Source organism: Rhagoletis zephyria, unplaced genomic scaffold (assembly GCF_001687245.7).
Source record: "Rhagoletis zephyria isolate East Lansing unplaced genomic scaffold, Rhagoletis_zephyria_1.1 Rzeph_scaffold_01554, whole genome shotgun sequence".
Classification (NCBI taxonomy): domain Eukaryota; kingdom Metazoa; phylum Arthropoda; class Insecta; order Diptera; family Tephritidae; genus Rhagoletis; species Rhagoletis zephyria.
In genome coordinates, this window is record NW_016158638.1 from 60,061 (window position 1) to 84,968 (window position 24,908).

General features: G+C 33.8%; 2 protein-coding genes across 2 annotated transcripts in view; one reads left to right on the forward strand and one right to left on the reverse strand.

Annotated features, from left to right (window-relative positions):
- Positions 1 to 2,328, forward strand: part of LOC108364423 (uncharacterized) — a 38,163-nt gene extending 35,835 nt beyond the window's left edge. The window contains exon 15 of the mRNA XM_017618091.1: positions 1,816 to 2,328. Coding sequence (XP_017473580.1) covers positions 1,816 to 2,072 — 257 coding nt within the window. The 3' untranslated portion in view covers positions 2,073 to 2,328. The remainder of the gene's footprint in view (positions 1 to 1,815) is intronic.
- Positions 2,329 to 21,137: 18,809 nt separating this feature from the next.
- On the reverse strand, positions 21,138 to 24,372 carry Gbs-76A (Glycogen binding subunit 76A). Its single transcript, XM_017618092.1, has 2 exons — positions 23,849 to 24,372; positions 21,138 to 23,762 (listed from the first exon to the last, which is right to left on the reverse strand). Exons 1-2 carry the CDS (start codon positions 24,023 to 24,025, stop codon positions 22,026 to 22,028), a joined length of 1,914 nt encoding a protein of 637 aa, XP_017473581.1. The 5' UTR covers positions 24,026 to 24,372; the 3' UTR covers positions 21,138 to 22,025.
- Positions 24,373 to 24,908: the final 536 nt, after the last annotated feature.

A 24,908-nucleotide genomic window follows, 5' to 3' on the forward strand; every position in this document is an offset into this window, starting at 1 on the left:
GTTTCGTTTTTGCGTAAAAAATTAATTACCGAAATGAATAAAATGTTTGATAAATACTAAGGGGATTCTGCACCATCAATTTCAATAGTTACAGAGCGGTTTACGGAGTTCCGTTGTGGTCGTACCAATACAAGTGACTCCGAACGTTCAGGTCGCCCTAAAGAGGTGAAAATTTGTGAAGTGGCTGAGCATCTCAACTAAGTGGGTTCATCACATTTTGGATGAATATTTTGGTATGAAAATGCTATCCGCGCGACTAGTGACGCGCTTGCTCACACTCGACCCTAAATGCAACCGTGTCAAAAGGAGTGTTTGGCGATCTGCAGCCGCAATCCGAATGAAGATCTGCACCGTTTCGTTACCGTGGATGAAACTACTGCACTCCACATCCACCAGATTTAGCTCTCAATGGGTCGAATGAAGAGGTTATTACTACTTTGAAAACCTTAAAAGACCTATGATTTGAAAGGAATAAAATTATAGGAAAAACACTGGACTAAATGTATCGAGCTAAAAGGAGACTTTTTTAATAAATAAATCGCTTTTTTTGCCGAGAAAAGTCAGGAATTTTAAAATTTCATAGAAATATTACTTCATTATACGAGCTACGTATCCATATCCTTCCATTGCCCTACTTTGTAAATATGTCTAACCAGCACTGGATTAAGAGCACGACCGATGGGGCCACGACCCAGTGCCCCCACATTTGCGTGGCCCCCACATGTGATGATGAAACAAAAAAATAATTTTTCAGAGATTACAGAAAAGATCGCTAGGTATTAAGAAGATTTATCAGCACCATCAATACATATTGTGGAACCTAGCTTATAATATAATACAATACAATAATGGAAATTTCCGTAGGCTGCTGGAAATTATAGCTCAGAATGACCCGCGTACATATCAAAGATTACGGAAATAAGGGACGAGGGCAAGTGAATTATTCATCCTCAGCAAGCTGCGAGGAAATAATAGCTATGAGGAGTGAGAAATTACGGACAGAAATAATAAGGCGGATTAAAAAGACAAAATATTCGTACTAAATATTTCATCCCTGTTCTGCCGTTGTCAGTTGTTTAATACTAGATGCAACATGAGCGACAAATGAAATTATAATTATTTTTCCAATTAATTGTATGTAATTTTTAACTCAAAAAGGGACCCCCACATTCTTAATCGGCCCTGTGTATAACGTAAAACTAAAATTCTGTATATAAACTGTATAACGTAAAACTAAAATTCTGTATGTAAACCCCAAACCACATTGAATATGTACATTAGAGTGGTCCAAAACATTTTTTCGAGACGGGGTTTGGGGCACCTTCTCCTCTGACCGAATAAGGAGCAGGTACCAAAGTTCACATTTCTGAGTATAAATTTAGAGGATGCTCATGATGCTCATATTTTAATCTAGACGTATTGTGTACATATATTAATGAAACAATTGTTAAAACAACCTAAGAACATTTCAAATTTAAATTATCTTAAAAAAATATCACAAGCTTCAGTTGTTATGGCAACAGTAGCTTTTTATAAAAATCATAAAAAATTTTGCCAGTTTCACAGCGATCCAGTAGCGCATTTCAAGGTCATTGAGAAGCCTGTATTAGTCACAGTAGAAAATTGTAAGTTGGTACAAATATGAAAAGGCAAAAACTAAGCAGGTGCCCCATTTTCTAGACATACAAAAAGTGAACTACTCTAATGCACATGCATAGCGCATAATTTAAATAAATACACTTGATAAATAACCAAAAAAAAAACATATACTTATCTTCTCAAAAAAAACAAAAAAAAAAAACAATATCTCTTCAGGCCACAATAACTGCCCATCTGGATTTGATGAATCTGAACAGGAGTGCGGCTCTGCGCGCAAACTACTCGAACTGCCAGGCGGCGTATTTGCTGCGCTCGGCTGCATAGCGGCAGCCATAACCGCCTGTCTCATATTCTGTATTTTCGGTTTACTAAGGAAACGTAAAAAAACTGTCGGCCAAAAGATTACCATAAATGGTAGTACACTCAAAAAGGACTTCAACAAGGAGTCACTCTTCATTGATCCAGCCTCTTGACACGGACTACAGCCGGTCGAATTTATACATGTCGATCGGGAAACGACTGTGTGATATGTTGCCGATGAATTTTAGTGCTGCTAAGTATTGCTGTCGCTTTAACATTAAATACTCCAACGAGAGTACTACGGAACGGACGGACGAAAGGGGCATATGTACGTTAAGGATACGTTATCTCGATCCTGCATGCATGAGAGACCCAATATACATATGTATTGTGTGCCCTAATTAAATGATATACATACATACTTACATATATATACATATATACATAAATATAGAAATATAAGGAATTTTTCTAAGCGCTTGTTTTCAAAATACATACAACAACAACAACAATTAAACGAGACAACAACAAGAACTAACAACCAAACCAAAAATAAAAAACAATATACACAAAGAAAAAAAAAACAATGAAATTAGAAATGAGAGAACGCAGATAAGCAAAATTAAGATAAGAAAACGATACAATCACTGCCTTTTGATCTTGATAAATACTTATCTACTAATTTCCGTGATTGCATTTTAACTAAACCAGTATTAATGATCGATGACTACGCTGTGCGACAGAAAAGTAAGAACTCAATAAGAATACTTGTAGATAAGTACGTATTCTTGCATTTGTGGAATGAAAGAATTTTAAAACAGTACTGGTTTAAATTCTATATCTGATTTTAGCTTAGGTAGAATTTAATTTTTTTTTTATTAATTTAACTAAATTACCAAATGTATTTAAAAAAAAAATCTACTCCTTGGCCTGAACAATGAACCAGTTGTACTCTATTCAGTACTTACGACAGTCCTAAGTCTCTGACGCACAGTGTTATTTGTAAAATATTTTTTTATGTATAATTACGAACTTTTTAGAGTTTATTTATAAAATTAGTTCTTATATATAAGTTAATTTTTTATAAATAAAAAACAGTGAATGAAGCGCACTCTAAACGCGTAGCAATAGTGGTGCCAAAATCAAAATACCCAATCAGTGTTTTGTTGGTTGTTAACCTTCGAATTTAGTATACGAATTTTATTATCAATTTCCTTAAATACCTATTTGATACAATTTAAATGGTAACGGAAAACGAATTTCCACTACTGGCACTGAAATAAATAGATTTATCAATTTATCAGGTTTGCAAAAGCTGTCATCAGTTTATATGGGTACACACGTAATTTTTTTGGTTACCCTCAAAATGTGAACTCCACAACAACAAGCCGCAGTGTTCCACACACATTTAATACTTAAATTAAAAAATTTATTCATTTTAAAGATTCGAATTTTTCTATCGATTGGGTATTTTGAAAATATATTGAATATTTATAATGCAAATTTACGTTTAAGCTATAAACTTATGTATCGGTAATGCTGTACGCGAGTATGTCCGTTTGTAGCGAAAAAAGGTTAAAATAGGAACAAAAAAAAAAACATAGAATACACTATTGTAAATTAGGTACCTTTTAATTAAAATGGCATGAAAAAGTATGTAGGTAGTATTAGGAAGAATGACAAACAAAAACGAGTAAAATAAATACTAAAATGCATTAAAAAAGAAGTAAGATAAAAGAAAATTTACTATTCAGCCATTTTCAATCAAAAATTTAAAGAAAATAATAGCAAAAAGACAAAACAAAAATCGAGAATGTAAAATGTAGCGAAGTTACGAAAATGTGCTCACACTTACATACATACATATGTACGTACATTCATAGCTACGTTTTAAGAATTCCACACCAATGGCGTTGCCTATATATGTACTTATGTACATACATAGATCGCAAGTTAAGAATTGCAACTTGTTACAAGAAATACAGAATTAGTATAAAATTTTAGTTCCCATAGTTGATATTGAATTTAAAGCAAATACTTCAGTTAAAATTAGATTGCAAATTCATTTACTTAGAACCTTATTTGGGGTTTCTAGGTTAAGTTAGGTTAGGCAAGGTGGCAGCCCTCCAAGGGGCTCACTTAGATACTTAATGTGTGTCCATACCACTTTAAAGAAAAAAGATTAACCTGGAACGGTAACACAAGTAAACAAGTAAACTTAGAAAATCCCTGAGTGCTGGTTATGAATTTCCGCAAGCAGCTGATGTCCACTTTGGAGAATTTCTCTGGAGCGACCATGAAGTATTTACGACCCGAGATGCTTAAACCAGAGCCATCGTCCTCCATACAATTGCCGCACATCGGATGCTCAGAAATATTAAGCCTACCGCATGAATTCCCATGGGGCAGTGCCCAGCTGTAGAAGTGTCCTAGAGCGCCCATAATCAACTACCAGCCAAAAATACCTTGGAACTTTGCATGTCGATTTTTTCGAACAGCGTTCGCAGAGCCGACTAAAAGTCCATTTGTCCAGAAGCAGTCCGCAGGTTGCCACAGGTACCTCAATAACTTACCTTTCGCAGTCCATCGGCACAGCAGTTTCCTGCACTGGCGCTGTGCCTTGGAACCCAAATCAGTCTGATGTGGAAGTAATCCGAGACAATAGAGAGATAGAAAGAGGTCACGCAGTCCCAGACTAGTTTTGATCTTGCCATCAGCGATCCCAGGTCTCTGATCGCCGCTTGGCTGCCAGAGTAGATATTTAACTCTCCAAATAGTATTTCACAAGTTCGCAACCAATTTACTGCTTCTTTAATAGCAGCTACCTCTGCCTGCAACACGCTACAGAAATCCGTTAGCCTAAATTTAATATCCAATAGAAGTTCCTCACAGAATACGCCTCACAGGTGTAACACCTGCTCCAACTGTGTCATCTAGTTTCGACCCATTCGTGAAGATATTCACCGGTCCTTTGCTCCCGAGACACACCAACCGCTCCCCTCATATTTCACTTTGCGGGATGTGTGAAGAGAATAACGCTCTTAGAACCATCCTCGGTACACACCGACCCCTTACTATCGATATAAAGTTGAATTTTCCTAAAATAGCCCAGTACCCATACTCCGAAGAGAGAGAGAGAATCCAGCATGCTGCAGCCTAATAGCAGAGCGTACCGCAGCAGCTTTGCATGCAATTTTTGCTGGTACGATGCCGAGCATCACGTTTAAAACTAGCGTTGGAGTAGAGCGAAGTAGTCCACTAATACCAATTAGGGATGCCCTTTGCAGCAGTTCCAGCTCCTAGTGGTTGTACAGAGCAGCAAATTGAAGACTCCGTTTAATTGATTATTTGCTCTGCTAATATCCTGCAAAAAATTTGCACCGTTTTCTGATATCATAGCATCAATTAAATTATTACTTTATAAATATACACCGAATTTCGTCCTTTTGTGCCGCGGCATAGGTGGCGTATGAGTAACATGAATATTCGACCAAGCCATATTCCTTTGTTTTGCATCCGTTATTGAAAAAGAATATGAAGATAGTTTTCAGTGTGGTGTAGGATGTGTTTATCTAGTCTCCGGCCGTCATTAATTAGCCAAGAGATGAAACAATTTTTTCGGGAAGAATAAATATCATCCACCTACATATCCAGTGGGCTACAGAATACAGGTCTACAAACTTCACTTTTATTTCTAGATGAGAGTGGTTCCAATGTATTTTTGTGCGCTTTTTGGTATTTTTTGATATTTTACCCCTATTTTTCTTAGAAACCTGACGTGCTAGAGACTTAGGTTTAAATTAAAGCTTGAATCTTACTCTATAGAAGCCATATATGCCGGTAGCAAAAATAATATACTCGCCTTATCTTGACCAGTTTTGGCTATATTTCTTGAGTTTAATTAATGTTTAATATATGTTTGTAAGAGACTAGCTGGTGAAGCAACAAACACCATATAAATCCGCATTTTAAAAATTGTACATTTTTTTCAGAATTTTTAGAAAATTTTTTGGTAATTTTAAATGAAAGAGCAAATTTTTGGCAAATATATATATAGATATATATATATATTATTTTTTTTTGTTAGCAGGGCTAGGCTTTTTCTCTCCCATATAAAACGATTTTCGAATTTATTTTGTATGGAAAAAATGGCGGACACCGTCCCCAAAAAAAAAAACAAAAAGTGAGTACCGATACCTCGTTGGTTGTATCTGAAGTTTCACAGAACTATGGGCGGAATTTTTTCTTTCTAGCCATTAATGGGATTTATAATTCATAAACTTATAGTGACGGTCAAAAATGGATGGATGGTGTTTAGCTTTTAATATTTACAATGTTTTTCAAGCTAAAATTTTTTTGATATTTTTTTTTATAAAAATATGGTTCATGCTTTAACAAAAACTAGATAAATCACGCTTTCAAATTTTGTGCAGAACTTAAGAAAAATCCCACAAATTTGTATCTAAATTTCGAGCTTTTTAACCAGCATTTTTAGAAATTGTTTGTATATGCAGTTAAAAGGCTTATGAAATTCTAGTAAAATAGGAGCAAGTTTTTAGTGGTTAAAAAATCGCATTTTTTTTGTTGACGGCGTTTTGGAATTTTTTCCATATAAACATGAATTTCTTGTGAAAGAATATGGGCAAGACCGTTTGCGAAAAAGAAAAAACAAAAAAAGTGAACGCCAGTTTTACTAAATTCCGCTATTTAGTTGCAAAAAAAAAACCAAATGCCGTCAGCAAAAAAAATTATTAAAAATGCGATTTTTTAGCCGGTAAAAACTTGCACTTGTCTTACTAGAATTTTGTAAGCCCCCCCAAAAATTTCTAAAATTCCGGTAAAAAGCTCGAAATTTAGATAAAAAAATTTGGAATTTTTATAAGTTCTGTATAAAGTTTGAAAGTATGATTTATATAGTTTTTTTTTAACATGAACCATATTTTTATAAAAAAAATATCAAAAGAATTTAATATTTTAAAAGCAGTTTTTAATTTTCATGTTATTCAATTTTCTAATTTTTTCAGCCAATATGTATGTAGTTCTACATTCGGTTTCTATTAAAATTTGTATTTAAAGATTTTCAAAAATTAGTATGAATGTTCTATTTTGGTATCATTTTGAATTTTAAATTTAAATACATATATGTATTTTTGACGAAAGATACTTTAACATTCTATTGTATAGTGAAATAAGACAGGCCCCTTACGGCGCCATTAAAAAAGGCCAAAAAACCAAGAAAAAACACCTTTAATTAAGACATAAGAAGTAGCTATAATTAAGAGTAGATGCATATACATTAATACTTTTACTTTAGGGCACATATTTAAATACAAACTAAAACACGCAAATTAAAATGTACTCGTATATGTAAAAGGGCCATTGAAGACGAAGTGATGAAATATTATAGATATTCACCAAATTAAGCAAGTGTTGTCAACAGTCGTGGCTGGAGGTAATCTGCTCTTCTGCCAGACTGCTAGGCCACTTCAATTTGATGAATACCTATAATATCTTGTTTAAAATTCAACTCAGAAACTGAGAAAAATCAGTGCATAATTGATTTCTAATTTTATAGTTTTTCACTTAATTTTTTCAGCATACATTTTTGCAATTTATTTGACGAAAATCATCATCTCTCTCTTCTTCTCTTCTTTTTTTTTGTTTTATTTTATATGAAGTATAGCCTAGACAATACAAAAAAGAAATGTACACCCAACTATACGTAATGGTATAACAGTTCCACGTCGAACCAGCTGTGGGATTCTGAAAATCGCTATCATTAATTTTCATCGTTAAAAATCTCTAAAAGAATAGCAGGCGCGCCTAACAACATGCAACACCTACTCACAGGTCCCTCATACTGCCAGATTCCACTGATTGCATATTGCAGCTTTTAATTTTGTATGTTGTATACTTTTAGGCCTCGCTGCTTTTCTTTAGAGAGTTTTGGCGACGAAAATTAACGTAGCGATTGCAACCGAAATTGACTAAAACGTGGAATACAGTTGATAACAAAACACGGATGCCGAAAAGGAAGGCTCAAAATACCTTTGTATAACTAACGTACAAAAGTATGAAGAGCTAATATAGGGCTCAACATCAACTCAATCCAACCCAACTAAAAACGATTCCTTTCAAGAGAAGGAGAGCCCTTTCGGGTCGGTGAAATATAACCCAATACGAAGTTGTAGTTACTGTTACCAGGCGAAGTGAAGTGACTGGGACTGATTCTGGACACCAAACTTCTATGATTGTAGTCCGAGAATTCCCATATGCCTCTACAAAATATTAACCCCACTTTATGTCGCTAGAGGAAGTTTTGGCAGCGCAAAGATAATATGACTCATTCAGGAACATGGAAACTTCCCATAAATTATGCAACCCGGACAATAGTATTTGAGAAAAAATCCAATATTGGAATGACGTCCCTAAATTAGTTACAAAGAGTGTTCGTATACATTGCGGTAGGCATCTATGGCCCTAGGGCCTATGATATCGGTACCGATGGGAAAGTGCCCGAGCATATTTCAGGCCGGAATTTACGCAATCTGTCTGTGTGGGGTAAGAGAATTATCATCCTTGTAATAGCCAGTCAAAAGTCACTTCATCGCTACACGTCATGGAGAAAAATAAACCCGTTATTATAATTGTAAAAACATTCATCTAGTATATTTTCCAGGCTACTAGTGAAAACAGGGAAATGGGACAGCAATAGAATAGAGGGATGGCGACAACCCCAGTTGGACTCTACCTAGCAATACGTAGGTGGGGTGGAAATTCATTGCTCTTCTGCAAACTTACCAGACTTCTTTATGAATTTTTGCAGTTTGCTGGCGGTAGTACCATCCGAGTCTATCGGAGACCGTACAGCGGCAGAGAAAATGTTCTGTACTTTCCTCATCCTCATGACGTACGCAGTGGATCTTCGATGATGCCTATGTCTCCATGGATTGTGTTCTGTAATCAGTCCTATCAGGACACGTAGATTACTCCTTCTTTGTCTGAGAAGCAATTTTGCTACCACCCTGTCAGGCCTTTTTAGGAAGCACTTGGTTATTTTAAAGTTAACATTACCGCACCAACGGCTCTCATAAGTTTTGGTTATCTTTGAAGAGGTGTGAGCGGCTTCCAAGGCCTTTAGAGCAGGTACGCTGTCACTGCAGAACCTGATTTTATGTCAGCACCACCCTTCGCCAATTATCCAGTCTGCCACTTTCAGTATTGCAAAGACTTACGATTGAAAACCCGTTGCGATAGCATCCATAGCATCCAAAGCAGTAAAGCAACTGAATTTACCATCCAGATGCCATTCAGCTTCAGTGCCGTTTTCAGCCCTTGAGCCGTCGGTATATAAAGTTTTCATCGAGCTTCCCGAGAGAGTGTCTGGATTTCTCCATTGTTCTTTTGTATGAAATCTAGCGACGTACTTTCTTTCAAAAGAGACTCCAGGTATCAGTTTGTCATTGGGTGCCAAAAACAAAGGGTATTACTCTAACAATCTTCTGAACAACTATCTGTGGCCAGTACTCCTTGGATCGCTAAATCCAGAGGTGGCAAAACAACAAAGCTTCAAGAGCCTGTCCTGACGTCATACTCATAGCGCTCATAATGCCCATATATGATTAAAGAAGAGCTCAGAATAAGCAAAATGCTTACTTTGGGATATATTTAGTTTTCAAAAATACCAATTTCTAGTCAATCTCCCAAAAAATAAATTAAAAAATCATCACAGACGTTCTCTTAGGACACCGTAGCCTGACGAGTCATTTGCGCATCTCAAATTTTTAGTCAAACGATCTCGACCAAAGATATGCCTTTACACTTTCTAGTCGAATGCGATGTCATTTCGTGGAGACGCCCAATGTGGATACCGTATATTCATTTAGTAAATAACTTGCATCACTTTGCCTCCAAAACCCTTTTCACATATACATAAACTTACATACAGACATACTCGTACAGATGTAAGAGAATACATAATATGTACATTCATATAAGTAATTTATAGGAATATAACGTATAAAATCTCGAAAGTGTTGTGACGATGATGCACGTACTTATGTAAATCTTTTGTTATACGTAAATTAATATAAATTATATTATATTATAAGACTTACACTAAACAAACATAAAATACATACAAACATACATACTATATAATTAAACAATATGCACAAAAGTACGTATGTATGTATAAAAAAAAAACAACTAAAGGTATAGCCAAATAAGAAAATATTTGTATTCATACATATTGTATGCAAATGAGAGCAATTAATATGTATGCACATGCATACATACATACTTACATACATATGTATACATCAAAAAACATACATACATACGTACGATTGAAATGTAAATTCCTGCACATGTGGGGTAGCGACTTTGGTCTGTTGTATTTATTAAAAATAAAACTCAAAAAAAATAAAAATAGAACATTATTTATAAACAAAAATGCACCACACTTACGAGTAGATAACCAAACCTTAGAAAATATGAAAAAATTATGTTTCCAGCATAAATGTTTTAAAAACATAATACATAGTTCATATATAAAAAAAAAATAAAAAACCAAAACCTAAAACAAAACAAACATCACAAAAATAGGCAAATAAAAACAGACAAAAAATTTATATTGACATTGTTTTATTTTTAGTGATTAGATTTCTCAATGGGTACGTTCAAAAGGCAGTTGCAGCAGTTGAACGCAACCTTTGTGAAAAAATAGTGCGCCTTCCAAATGATCAGAAAAATATTACGAGCATCAAACACTCAATTGAGCTCCCTGCAGCAATTCAGACTCGCCCTAGGTTAGCCCTCAGATAGACCCTATTGTTACCAGCACTACATAGTCCCGCATAATTCCCCTGCCAATGGTTTCAACTGTCATTTTTAGCATCGGCGTGTCATTGGAAAAGAACCGGTCCACTCAACACTGAACGTAAGTTAGTCTTGGACTAGTCCAGCTTTGGGAATTTTTTTTTCGTTGGAATACGATTGTGTTCTGCTCATCCATCCACTGAACCTACGCATAACCTAGTTTATTCTGAGCTGTGTACATATGTATGTACATACGTCAAGCAATTCCTGCCAATTGTTTATAATTTTCAGTCAAATTGAATAACAAACACATTCAGATTTAAAACAAACGTACGTTCTTTCAGCAAAAGTTAGCATAATTGGAAACCTAAAATGGATCTCCTAATAGCTTTCCGTGTTACTGTTATTTCAGTGATGCTAGTTTTAATACTTATTGTTCTAACGTTGCGGTTAACAATTTAATGTTTGGAATACGTTGTGTCAGCCGGTAAGTATTAAAAAATTATATATCCCCATGTGTAAATATTGGCTACATTTTATCAAATCATTTTTCCATCAAGTGGCTATAAAGCATGGGGATCCGCAAGCAGAGTAATCAAATAATCATAGTAGATGTCAACTTCATGTTCGAGCGAATAGTGTTCCAGAATATTATGTACATATATACGGTGATAGCTACATTCAAGTCTCGGGAATTTTTTTATTCATAACCCTAGGATTGCACATCAGCGAGGATGATTATTTAAAAAGGCATGCAGAAAGGGCGTTTATAATAGAAATTAGCAAACCATTTTATTACATTTTTGAAATTCTAATAATTTTTGCCGTGCTATTTAGACACAAATGAAATTTAGCGATTTATGGTATTACATATTTGCTACTCGCATGCATGTATGCATGTCATTCCGATACTGTATGTTTCATTAAAAAAGTAAAATGACATGAAGAGAAACCGCCAAAAATTTTTTACTTACCATCCAAGGCGAATTCATATAAGGTAGTGTTGCTAGAACAGCTGCTCTAATTCGCATCGGTACACATATGTCAAAACTACTTATGAGTGGGTGCGAAAGTAAGAGTGTTGGAGTTTTCTGTCCCTCTTTCTCCTTGAGCGAAGAATAGCTGAAATTTGACATTTGTGTACCGAAAGCGAAAACAAATCGCAAATGTAGTTTTTGTTTTTGTACTAGCGCTACCACCTAATATGAATTCGCCTTGTTACCATCGAAATCGTATTCCTTATTAAGTAAATTTTTTAATGAACATCATCAAAACTAAATTTTTTTATGGAGACTGACTCGACGACGCTTTTTTGGCTGAATTGAATTTTGGGAAGCCGCCACGGCCATGACACTGGGTATAATGGGGATATGATCATTGAGATATATGTACATACATACACTCACCTGCATTCGTTCGATCCGCTAGTGTTGAGAAGCTACTTATATAACGATCACTGAATAAATAAGACTGTTCGGCAGTCGGCTCGGGAATCGATAGAACCAGAAAGTCTCAATTCTACAGAGAAAAGTAAGATCTCAGTTTTTCCCAAGTCGGCGATTTTATGCGTTTTTCTTTGTCAATTGTTGCACACCATAATACTTATTTATACTGAATCTATAATTAAATAAAAAAAATTATAATGTAAATAAAATTATAATGGCTGCGTTTCTTTATACATTCCGGATAATCCAATTTCACAGCCGGAATAAACAGAATGCGTTTGAAATATACGTCAACATATCATCAGGAACGTTCTAAAGAATAAATAAACAAAAAAGTTTATTCCAAACGTTCAGAATGAATAAAGAAATGCAGCCAATGTAACTCTCAAGAACGTTCTCAAAAAAGAACAGAATGAAAACGTTAGGAATGGAAGGGGCCGGTCTTCGTTTTGGGATGAAAAATCGCGTCAGTGAGAACAATTTTTGTTAATACTAAGCCAGAGGAAAGCTAGATCATTTTTACTTCCAAATCGTTTACCAGTAAGGTGAACTGTCCATTTAGGGATACATTTTTATTTTTTTGTGCAAGAAAAGTTCGCGTCTTAAGTCTTTCGTTCCCTTAATTTGCATAATTGCCTTTCAGATTTTGTTTGTTTAATTTTAATATTTAAACTAATGCAGCGCTATTAGAAAAATTTTGTTCTCGCTGCCATTCTTCGCGAACAGTTCAGAGATGATATTTTCCCAAATTGTTGTTCGAGAGAAATGTCTTCAGACTTTCGTTCCCAGTTTGTTCTTTTGTTCGCATTTTGTGCGTCTTGGGAGCGTTACCCAGGGTTTGGTCTTACTAGTATAATTCCCGTTGAGAATGTTCTCGACAGTTTGTTTCTCATTGGTTTTGGGTTTGAAGCATTCTTGGGAACAAAACTACGGGAACGACAATTAGTTTCGGATATACCTTTTGTTTTCGGTCCCTGTTTAAAAAATTGAAATTTATTTAAATGCAACTATTTCTACATTCAAAGGCTTTTCGGGAGTTTTGAGCCTCGAGGAATCTGAATCAGGTCTTTATTTTTATCAAAAAATGACTGCTGAGTACGCCTTCCCAGCAAAAAACACGATTACCACAGAAGCGAAAGTGGAAACGAGCTAGGCGATGGGAATCGCTTACCCTTTCGCTTCAGGAAGGCATTATTTTAACATGGGCATGTCATTGGCGGTAAGCCCTTACCCGCAGCATTACCTTCGAACGAAGGGAGAACGCATGGATAAACAGAATCCAGAGAAGCGAACAAAGAATGCTTTACAGAGAAACTAATGTAGAATGCCTACATAAGTACATACTTATTTATATTAAATTGAAATCAGAAAATGTCTTAACAGATTAAAATTAACTAAAATTTTTATAAATCTGTTTTTATACAAACATATGTATGTATTTGGATTTTATTTAAAAATCGGTATGTACACACATGCATATTTAATTAAGCTTAAATGGTACTTCCTCACTCATGTACTTCACTTCATTGACTGACTCCAACTTCGCTGCAAATTGAACAAAGCAAAACATGATTTTTATGCGAGACAAATTTCCACAGAAAGTAACNTTTGCATTCCCCGAAATGAAGCAAAGAAGCGAAACAAATAAAATATTGTAGGACATTCTACTTTGCATTACCGACAATGCCTAGAAGAAGCGAAAAAATTCGAAGGCATTATAACGCTATGCCTTCTAGAACACGTTACCACTAAAAGCGATTACCGATTTTTTGCTGGGTTCTTACAAAAAACATTGTTTAGAAACATTGTTTGCACTTTTCCTTTATGTTCCCTCCCTGTTCTTTGTGAATCAAAGCGCATGCAGCCGCCGTTTTTGGCAGAAGTAAATTGCGAATTCAGATTAACCTCAAAACCGCTAGAAAGGCCTTTGAATGTGAATAATTGCATTTAAATCAGTTTTAACTGTTTTCAGGAAAAATTTGTGCCAACACTTCCCCAGGAAAAAAACTTAAAATATCGCACAGTGGAATTAATTCGAGTAATTTTGTTCTTAAAACGTCAAAGCTTTACTCTGGACACAGCTGCCATCAACTTAAATACTGTCCATTTGACCGTTCCGTATTTGATATCAATATCCACGTCAAACGTTTGGCAAGCAAAACATTTTTTATCATTTTTTTTTTTTTAGAACTTTTCTTTTATTCCGATAATTTGACCGTAACTGCATTCTCGTTTCTACACACATACTATCTACATACAAATTCATGCCCCTTTCGAGGAAACACTAAAAAGGGGGCATTGAAATTGTAACATTTAACGCCACAAGAGCAACAAACAAGGAAGATAATATTTAAGTTAATAAAAAAGTAAATTGCGAGTTTTTTTTTAATTTTTCAAAAATAGGCAGCTTTTCCGATGTTGTAGAGAACAAGGCATATCGTATGCCACCACAGACTTATAAATTAAAGAGAAATCATTACCCTATAAAATACATTAGATCTTCGTCATTAGAGATCGGCACGATCATCAACTTAAACAAAAAGCTGTAATATTTGAAGTTGTTATATTTTACATTTTCAAATTAGTAGCAAATTTCAAGACTGAAATTCCAAAACTATTAAGCAAGCTAAACTTTTAAATTTAAAACCTGGAAGTTTAAGGGAAACACGGGACATTTCAATGCTTGACTGGGACACCGGTACGAACAGTCTAAAACCGGGACATGTGGCAGCCCTAGCTATGCATAAACAGAGCTCGATACTTTTCCCCAACCGAGGCTCTGAACACACCACTTTGCAGCCTTAAGACTCAGAGAGGTAGGTTATTGAACTTATAGCACGGCCCGCACCGATACCTGCCGGTATCGCCGGCACACCATCAAATACCTTCACCAAAAATCATAAAAATCACCATACCAACTCGACAGGACTGGAACACCAAACATTCAATCAGATTTATGAATGTGTATATTTAATAATACAATTAAAATTAAAGAATGCGTGGATTCAAAACTAAAAATATAAAAACACAAAAAATATTACAAAGCACATAATCGTTTAAAATTAAAAAATAAATAAATATATGTATATATTATTGCATTCGATTCGTAATTTACACGTTTTTGTTGTTGGTTTTGATTTGTTTTTTTTTGTTTTTGCATTCATAAATATTTTAGCCATTATTTTTATTTGTCTCGATTTTTTTTTTTTTTTAGTATTAAATTTATTGATCACTTCTTTGTTATACAAAACGGCAACAGTTTTAGGGAGATTTTTAACAGCTCCATATTTTACTATGTATGTAGATATCAGTTGTTGTTTGTTTTTTGTTTTTTCTTTGAAAAATAGTTTGTATCATTGTGTATATATGTATATGTATATTTGTATAAGCGCACATATATGCACACATGTGTACTATGTAGATTAGACCCAAGTCTAAATAAAACAATAAAAAAAAAATTATTAAATTGCGACCAGAATCTAACGCATATTTTTAGTATTTGATAAATGAGTTCTGCTCTTTTGAGGTGTATATAATTTTCAATGAACAATCAAAACGTTCGATTTTGGGCTCAGATTTTTTAAATTCCTGAATTATCCTTTTTTGTGTAGCTTGCCCTTTTGGGTCAAAACTAGACTTTACAAAAAAAAAAATATTTAGAAATTTAAGCAATCTGAGCCCTGAATTGCGTATAGTGAATGTATTCTTACAGTTTTGGGATGTTTTGATTGATCGTAGAAAATAATATTGACCTCAAAAGAAAATAAATAATTTTGTTACTTTTTCCTTCCTATGGGAAAAATAAACGATCGGTGAGGCACCCTTAGAATTTTTTGTAGAGAGGGGATATTCAGCAGGATTACTACTAAATATACCAAACACTAAAATTTGCGTCAGGTTCCGGTCGCCTTACTGTTTTTTTTTGTTTGACTTGATCTAATATACATATGTACATATGTATAGGAGTAATATATAGGAAAATGTTGTGTTAGTTGTATTATTATATCTCTGTATTGGCTAACTACTAAAAAATATGTAAATATGTCGGTGTATTGTTGCAGTCGGTAACTAATTGCCTTTCTTCTGTAGTTAGCTCATAAATATAAACTTACATACATACATACATATTTGTATTGCATATGTGTGCGCTCATATATTTACATAGGTTCTTATTTTATTATTATTATTATTTACAAAAAATATACATAAATTCATACATATATGGATCATCATTATATGATTGTAGTTAATATTCGTAATTTTGCTTGTTCTTTGGCTTCTTTTCGGTTTTTTTTTTTTTTTGTTTGTTTGTTTGCTTTTTTGAAGGCTGGTGGGTTCACTTTCTTTTGTATGTATGTATAAGTATGTATATATGTAACTGCGTTAATAGGAGACTTGAGAGTGAGTATATTCCCTGATTTCATTTACTATATGGCAATATGTATTAGTTGTATGTATATGTATATTCGTGTTTTATGCAGCTGCGCATTATACTACGTAACAAAAATTAAAAAAAATTAAAAATCGGGTAACTTGGGACGTCGATGAGTACAAGTTGAGAGTTTAGTCGAATGTTTAAAAAAAAATTGTGTATTCAAAACTCCAAATAAACACCCCAAAAGCTGGACTTAACCACGAAAAGCAGTTATTTTTTAAGTGGTCATATACAGATGCTATCAACTAATTAGCAACGAAATTCAAAATGATATTGTTTGCAAATTATGTTTATTTATTTATTTTTAATAATTTTAATTTAAAATATAATTCAATCTATAACAGAAACCATAGTAATAAAAGTATAAAAGCTTGCACAAATTGCAAAAAAAAAATGAATCAAACTTCAAGCAATTGTCATCAAAATTTCAAAATTTTTAATTAGAATATTTAGAAAATTTTCGGGTATGCAGTTTTGTAGCCCATTAAATTGTAGTCACTGACAGCCACTTCAACCTAAATTGTAGTCTCATAAAGTGCAAGTTTCTAGTCGTTAAAAATTACCATTGATTTTTTAGAATTTCTTTTTGTGAAGGGTGTTGCGCATGATCAAAATTTGTTTATAAGAAAAAATCAGCAACACCCTCCACAAAACAAAATCTTCAAAATCAACGTTAATTTTTAACAACTTGAAACTTGCACTTTCGTATACTACAACTGAATGGGCTACAAAACTGCATACTGGAAAATTTTCAAAATATTCTAATTAAAAATTTTGAAATTTTGATGACAATTGCTTGAAGTTTGATTAATTTTTTTGCAATTTGTGCAAGCTTTTAAACTTTTAATATTGTGGTTTCTGTTAAAGATTGAATTATATTTTATATGAAAATTATTAAAAATAAATAAATAAACATAATTTGCAAACAATATCATTTTGAATTTCGTTGCTAATTAGTTTATCGCATCTGTAGGTATTATGTATTTGTCAGAACGAAAAATGATTCTGAAGCTGGCACAACGCCGAAACCGGTTTTTCTCCAAAGCAAAATTGGCACTGCCTGACGGAAATTCGTTTCAAATCGTATCGTAAGCCTACCTTGTCGGAAAAGGACTACTAGTAGTAAATAAACGTTATCTCTCTTTTTTCGGCGAGCAGAGTCTTTGAGTATTTAGAACCTTCTCTTACAATTAAATAATTACGAATCGAAAAATTCGGCCTTTATTTTTTTATCTTTTCACACCAAATTGTATGCCATATTTTTTTCGATACGATAAGAATAAAATATAAGTAATAAAATAAATTCCAAGTATAGAGTTTTTTTGATAAAAAAAAGTAAATTTAAAAAAAATCGGAAAACTAAGGATCACATAAAATATGTAAGCGACATTTTTTCAAAATTTTATTGTTGATGCAGAAATGTTCCTATAGTACCAAGATGCATTTCTGCATCATAAATAAAATTTTGAAAAAAATATCGCTTACATCTTTTATATGATCCTTAGTTTACCGATTTTTTTTTTAATTTACTTTTTTATCAAAAAATACTCTTTAAAACTCGATACAATAACTGTTCGAAAAAAATCGCGAACAAATTTATTAATAAATTTTATCTCAGTGGTGATATTTGTTTTAACCCTTTCCGTATCGAAAAACTTTCACGGTAAGCTATAAATCTAAAAGTTTTTATTTCAGGAAAAGTTTTTTTGTAGAAATCTTATTGTTCAAAAGTTATAGCTTGCCGGATATATTTGACATTGCACCTCAATTCTTAAAACCACAAATAAACAATTAAAAATCACTAAGTTGAATTCAGCTTTATTTCCGTATGGTTTCAGTAAAATATAAACAAAAAACATTGGTTTTGATTTTAAAAACACTAAAACGCGAGAAAAACTATAAAAACTAATTTTGCTACAACTAATTTCTAAAATGCTACTAAAAAAAACTTCCAAAGAAAATAGGATACATACAAAATGAAAAATAGGAAGGGGGTTAATCAGTCACATCTTAGTAGCAGCCATATGAAATGCCGAATAAATTCGACAAATCCAAGGAAAGAGTAATTTATAATTTTCCCTTTTAATATTAACAAAAATTTTAAGTCCAAAAGGAACTATGATTTTTGATAAAAAAAAAACAATATTTTACATATAAAAATCGAAAGACCTTTATCGAAAAATGAGAATCCTAAAAAAATACGGTTCGACATAAAAATTTTATCTGCGATAAGGCTAGCTATTATTGATAGATTTTGCGTCGCTGAATTCGAATCTGAACCCGGAATCGCTATATCAAATCAGCTTTTTTAAATATCCTAAGCTAAAACTTCGAAAACTGCGACTATGGCGTTTTTTCGAGGCTACTTAACAGAATGACGGTTTCGTTTCTATAAAAGCTATACAAAGCATTTTAAAGAATATCTCTTGTCTTTTCAAATGACGTTGCGTTTGCTCGAATATCTTATTTGTCAACTAGTTTGAAATTTTCACATCTCCTTAATTCAAATTTCTCTGTGCAAAAAAAGATGTTTGAGCAAACCTAACGGCATATGATTGAGCAAGAGATATACCTTAAAGTGCTATGTACATATACAGTTACTCCCAAAATTGAGTGTACGACTCTTTTTTGTTAATATTCACAATATTTTACATGCTAAAATTTTTTTGTTAATTTTGTTTTAAAATATGGCAAATCCCATTCAAATCCAAGAATGATACTATTCACAAAAATGAAGAAAAATCTGCAAAGTTTCAGCAAAATCGCGAACTTTTTAATACGAATTTTCAAAAGAATTCAGGTATGCAGTTTTATAGCTCATTAAAGTTGAGTTTAATAATGTGCAAATTTCAAATGTCTAAAAATTCGCGTTGATTTTTGAAAATTTTTTTGCTGACTGTCCTTCGCATTTTTTCCATATAAAAAATTTTTCAGAATAGGACAGTCAGCAAAAAAAATCTCAAAAATCAACGCGATTTTTTAGAGATTTGAAATTTGCACACTGTTATACTAAAATTTAATGGGCTATAAAACGGCATAATTCTTTTTCTGCCTGAATTCTTTTTAGAAATTCATATTAAGACTTTGCAGATTTTTCTTAATTTTTGTACACAGTATCGTTCTTGGATTTAAATGAAGTTTGAATATAAGCCAATTTTTAATACAATATTAACAACAAGTTTTTAGCATGTGAAACATTGCGAATATTAACAAAGAAGAGCCGTACGCTCAATTTTGGGAGTAACAGTATTTTTTCGCGTTACAAAAATGCCGCTATGCTACGTAACCTCGAAAATGTGCCAATACCGCAATTTTCGTATTTTTAGGTTAGGATATTTAAAAAACGATGTCACAGTGTAATTCTGAGTTCAGATTCGAATTCAGCGTCCCAAAATCTATTGAAAATGGCTGCTAAGGCTAGCAATTTTTCATAGTTGTTTTTAATTTTTGTTCTTTTCGATCATATTTTTATCGTTAATCATAAATTTAATTTTAAGTTCGTCAACGAGTTGAAACGGTCATAAACATGCATTCTCCATTATGAAGGTTAAAAATTATCGAAAAAAAATATAAATCCAAAATAACGATTATTGTTGATCGAAGAAATAAAAATTACAAAGTAATGATCAAATTTTATCGAAAAAATTAAAATCCAAATCTAAGTATTAGTTCTGATCGAAAAAAATATGGACAAAAAAATTACGATTTTATAAATCTAATCAAACACACACGCAAAAATATTATTTTTAGCGGAAAAAACTAGAAAATATAAATCAAATGTAACAGAAAAAAGTAAAAATTGGAAAATTGTAAAAACAATCCAAGAATGGTTTAAAAGTACAAAGTTTAACATACAAAACACTTGCTATCCGAAAACTTAAAATAAAGTAATAAACTCGATCTGACTATAATTTTTTAAAATGTTTTTTGTTTTTGTATTTCACAGCAACTTATGTATGCTTTGCACTGACATTTGAACATAAAAAATAACGGCACAATTTTTGTTTAACCGGCAAAAAAGTCTCTGAAACCGAAATTGAAATCGGAGTCCAAATATTCGGTGGTTTTTTCTCTCAATCCTAGATCCCTTTCTCTTGTGTTAACATCCTGCTTTTGGAAAATCTATTCAGAAATATTCAGAAGAATTCGGTGTTAAATGTTAGACCGATTCAAGAGGAGAGAAAAGCCAGCTATCCGATCAAATGATTTAAAGCTCATCCAAAACACGAGACCGAAAAATATAGCAAAACTCCGTGTTTAGTTTTTTTCTATGACGTCAGGATTTTTTTCAAGTTATTTGTATTTTTAAAAATATTACTAATTTCAAAAATTATTTAAAAAATACAGTGCTGTAGAATTTACAAAAAAAAAATAAAAATTGTTTGGTTCACAAAGACGAATAGGTATCGAAAACGTCCATTTAATTGGTATCAATTTTTTAAGCTTACAAAGTTAGAACGACGAAATTCGAGGATGTGCTCGAGTGTATATTATTAACACATATTTTTTTCAATAATAAGTATTGCAAAATTTCAACGTTATTCAAGGATCAAATTTTAAAAGAATATTTTCAATATCTACACGTCCTTATGCACCAAAAAATTTAATATGCTTTAATTCTAGATAGTTTTGGTACCCATACAATTTTTTTAGATTGCACTGAATTTTTTAAATAATTTTTTGAAGTAATCCTATTTTTCAAATTTCAAAGTCCTTTAAAAAAATCTTAAGGTCAGAGAGAAAAACTAAAAACGCAATTTTACTATATCCATAAAAATCCATAAGAATCGGAGGGATTCGATTTGTATTTCAGTATTTCGTATTATTATGGCCTTATCGGATTTCCAGTGCCTCTTTTGGAATTAACAAATTTGTCTTTCATCGAATATTTATGAACGAGAAAAAATAAAACAAGGGCCTTATCTGCGCCTTCACAAAAAGTGGACTTAGCAACTTTTCACTCTTAGCTAGCGATGTCTATTAATTTATATACTATTGAATTCATTCCCATAGGCTCCAAAATTTAAACTTTAAAATTATTTTTCATTTACAATTTAAGAGTTCATTCAAAGTTTCGAGACTTTCGAGGTATTTTTCAGTTTAGGCGAATATACTATACCCCTATCCTATCTGGCAAATATTTTATGATTTTTTTTTTTTGCTGGCTCTTATAAAGACTTTACTATTGTGAGCCAAATCCTTATGCTATTACCAGAAAAGTTAGTTTTCACTTGCAGTCCAAGTCCTTCAGAACTACTTAGAATTTCGAATACACCAATTTTTTATCACACTCCACCCCACTCACAAATTGCGCTTTGTGCCGTTCCATGTCACTAGTTATTTTCACTATTACGCAGTGTTATTATTAACAAATTAATTTTTAATTATCAACATTTCTTGTTTTTTGTTTTTTTTTTTTCAAATCACTAATAGAAGGAGCTGCACCATGTCTCACCAACTGTTGGACTAAATAGACCAACTGAGTGACTCAGTGTCGTCTGCACATGTATGGCTTGTGTATGATTTGTGCTGATGGGCGTTGACGCTGGCAAGCATTGGAAGCAATAGTTCGTACCATAATTATTATCCCAAAACTGTTGTCCTTTACATTGAAAACGTACCGCAAACTCTATACGCTGACCAATTTGCAATGAATTGCCAAAGAGAAAGAAGGTAAATTTGTCAGAGAAACCATCACATGAATTCTCCGCATAGTTGGCCTGCAGGTCAGCATAGCTGCGCCAATTATCCAACGAGTATCGTATGTGTACCGATTTGTTGAAGTCCAAATTGCGTACACGCACAGTGCCGGTAATTGTTTGATTGATGTGATCTGTTACCGCTGCATTCTCCAGGGACACCTGCTTTTCGCGTACACGATCGAGAAATTTCGGCAGGCCACCAGGCTGTTGAAATAGCGGCATGAGCAGCTTGTCGGATTTTGGTCCCAGCTGTATGGGTGGTTCCGATTCCAGTACTTCCAAATCTTCAAATGCAGATTTTGGTATAGTTGGTATTTCATCGAGAAAGGTTTTTATGTCGGCCAAATCGAGGCCGAGTACATCGGCGAAACGTACGATTTTTTTGCGCCCAGGTGTACCGGGTGGTGTCTTGCCCGTCTTCAACGAAGAGCAACGTCGCACACGCTGTGGCCTACAGTCGTCTTCGTCGTCATCGTGGCCATCGAATGTGGACTTTTCTGCTTTGGCATCATTTTGTTTATGATTTGCGTCAGCTACTTGTTCCTGAATGCTTGTACGGGCGGACTCGTATGTGTCTAACCCTATTTGTACTTCGTTTTGGGCGTTTTTTTCTGCTTTGTTAATTGGTTCAGTCGTTGTCGCGGACGTCGTCGTCCCTTCGATATCCAATTGCTTTAAATTGTCAAGGTTTTCATGTGGTAAAGTTTCTTCATCCGTTTTGCCATTCAAGAGGTGTGATTGTGTGATTTCTGGCACAGTATTGATTTCAGTGTTTGCTTGTGTCTGCATAGACTCAATTAAATTGCCGATGCGCGCGCTATGTTCTTGCAGTTCATTGATTATTTCATCTTGTAAAGAGACAAGGTCTAAAGATGTGGGGCTCTTATCAGCATTCGCTGGCGCCACCAGTTGTTCCTCTTGCAGTTCCGTTATGGCTGTTGTTGCTGTTGTATCCGCTGTTGCTGTTGTTGTATCCGCTGTTGCTGTTGTTGTATCCGCTGCATTATCAGCATCTTCTAGACTCTTGCTTGTCACTAAAGATGTATCGTCATGCTCTTCATGATGTTTGCTTTCGTTTGTGCTGTAGCCATTGTGTAGTGTGGGCGCACATCCTGGTCCATCGATTGTGTCATCATCATCATGATGTATATGCTCAAAGTATGGCGCGTCGGCTGAACCCCGACTGCTCGAGGTCGATGCGCAAATGTAGCCCGATTCAGCTGCCGAATTGTGTGGTGTATTAGATGCGGTTTCTATCAGTCGTAAATATTCACACTCATCGGCTGGGCTGCCAGGACTTTCCAGCTCACAATCGAAATCAAAGAAGGAGTCCGATTCATGGCGTAATGGCTGCAGATCTGTGACTGTCTGCTCAGCATCATTTGTAGTTTGCCATGTGTTAGCTGCGTTGTTTTCATTTATTATCGATTCTTCTTCTTGCGACAGCGCGCCATCGTCGTTCTGAAATTTCGAAATACAGTTTTTAAACAACTATGGACTACACTATAGATACATATGCATACATACAAACAATACGTCTAACTTACCTGTGTGCCCAATGTACGCAATTTGGAGGATAAACTACGCGCGAAAGCCTCCGCTCTACCACGACATGATGACATGCCTAGTGTTGGAATAACGGATATTATACTGCAAGCTTTTGGGTCGGGTGTGCTACTGGTATTATCATTCAAAGGAATATCGCCGGGTCCGTTCATTGGCATTTACCAGAAACTTTTATTGTATCTACAAGTAGTAAAAAGAATACAAAGTTGTTCACATGTTAATCGGCAAGCGATAAATAGGATATTGCAAATGAATTTCAGTATTGCGCTCTGTTAAAAGCAATACAATATTTCTTGTTTCGAAGAAAGTTATATCTAAAATAGTTAAAACTACTGTCGCATACAAATCATTAGGCTTATTTGGTATTTGTTTTATATGCACTTGTATTCTGTATTTATGGTTTTTGGTAGATAGTCGAGTAAAGGTTCTAACAGCAATACAATGAAAAATCTATATATATTACACGAAGGCATTTTGTTCGATTTTCCAAAATTGTGTCAAATTAAAGCGCTTGGCCTGTAGATGTACAAACTGGTTTTATTTTTTCGAAAAGAGTTGCCACCTGTTGAACAATTAAAATCAAATTTTTCAATAGTCAATACCATCAGATCCGTACCGTTCGTTCGATTTTCAAAAAAGTCAAATTAAAGGTGTGGGGCTGTAGGTGTGCAACAAGAATTTATTTCGCTAGCTTAGAGTGAAAAGTTGCTAAGTCCACTTTTTATGAAAACTCATATTTTGATACAGGAGGCTAGAGAAATTGAATACGCATCGTTTCGAAAACTATAAAGGTACTTGTTTTATTTTTTCCTCTTCATAAGCAATAAAAGGAAAATTTGCTAAGTCCAAAAGAAGCACCGCAAATCCGATAAGGCCAAAATAATACGACATCTTTTAATAAATATCGAAACCTTCTGATTCTTATGGAGTTTTGCTTTGCTTTAAACGCGCAAAATGTTTGATTCAAAGTCTTGCGAAATAGTTAAAGAAAAGGGCTATAGAAAGATTTTTTCCTCTCCTGTAAAATTTTTAAAATGGGAC

Bases quoted from the DNA above. Each gene is read 5' to 3' on its own strand.
- Gbs-76A (XM_017618092.1), bottom strand. From the start codon at position 24,025: ATGCCAATGAACGGACCCGGCGATATTCCTTTGAATGATAATACCAGT. The intron at 23,763-23,848 runs GTAAGTTAGACG...TCGAAATTTCAG, and splicing joins TGCGTACATTGGGCACACAG to AACGACGATGGCGCGCTGTC.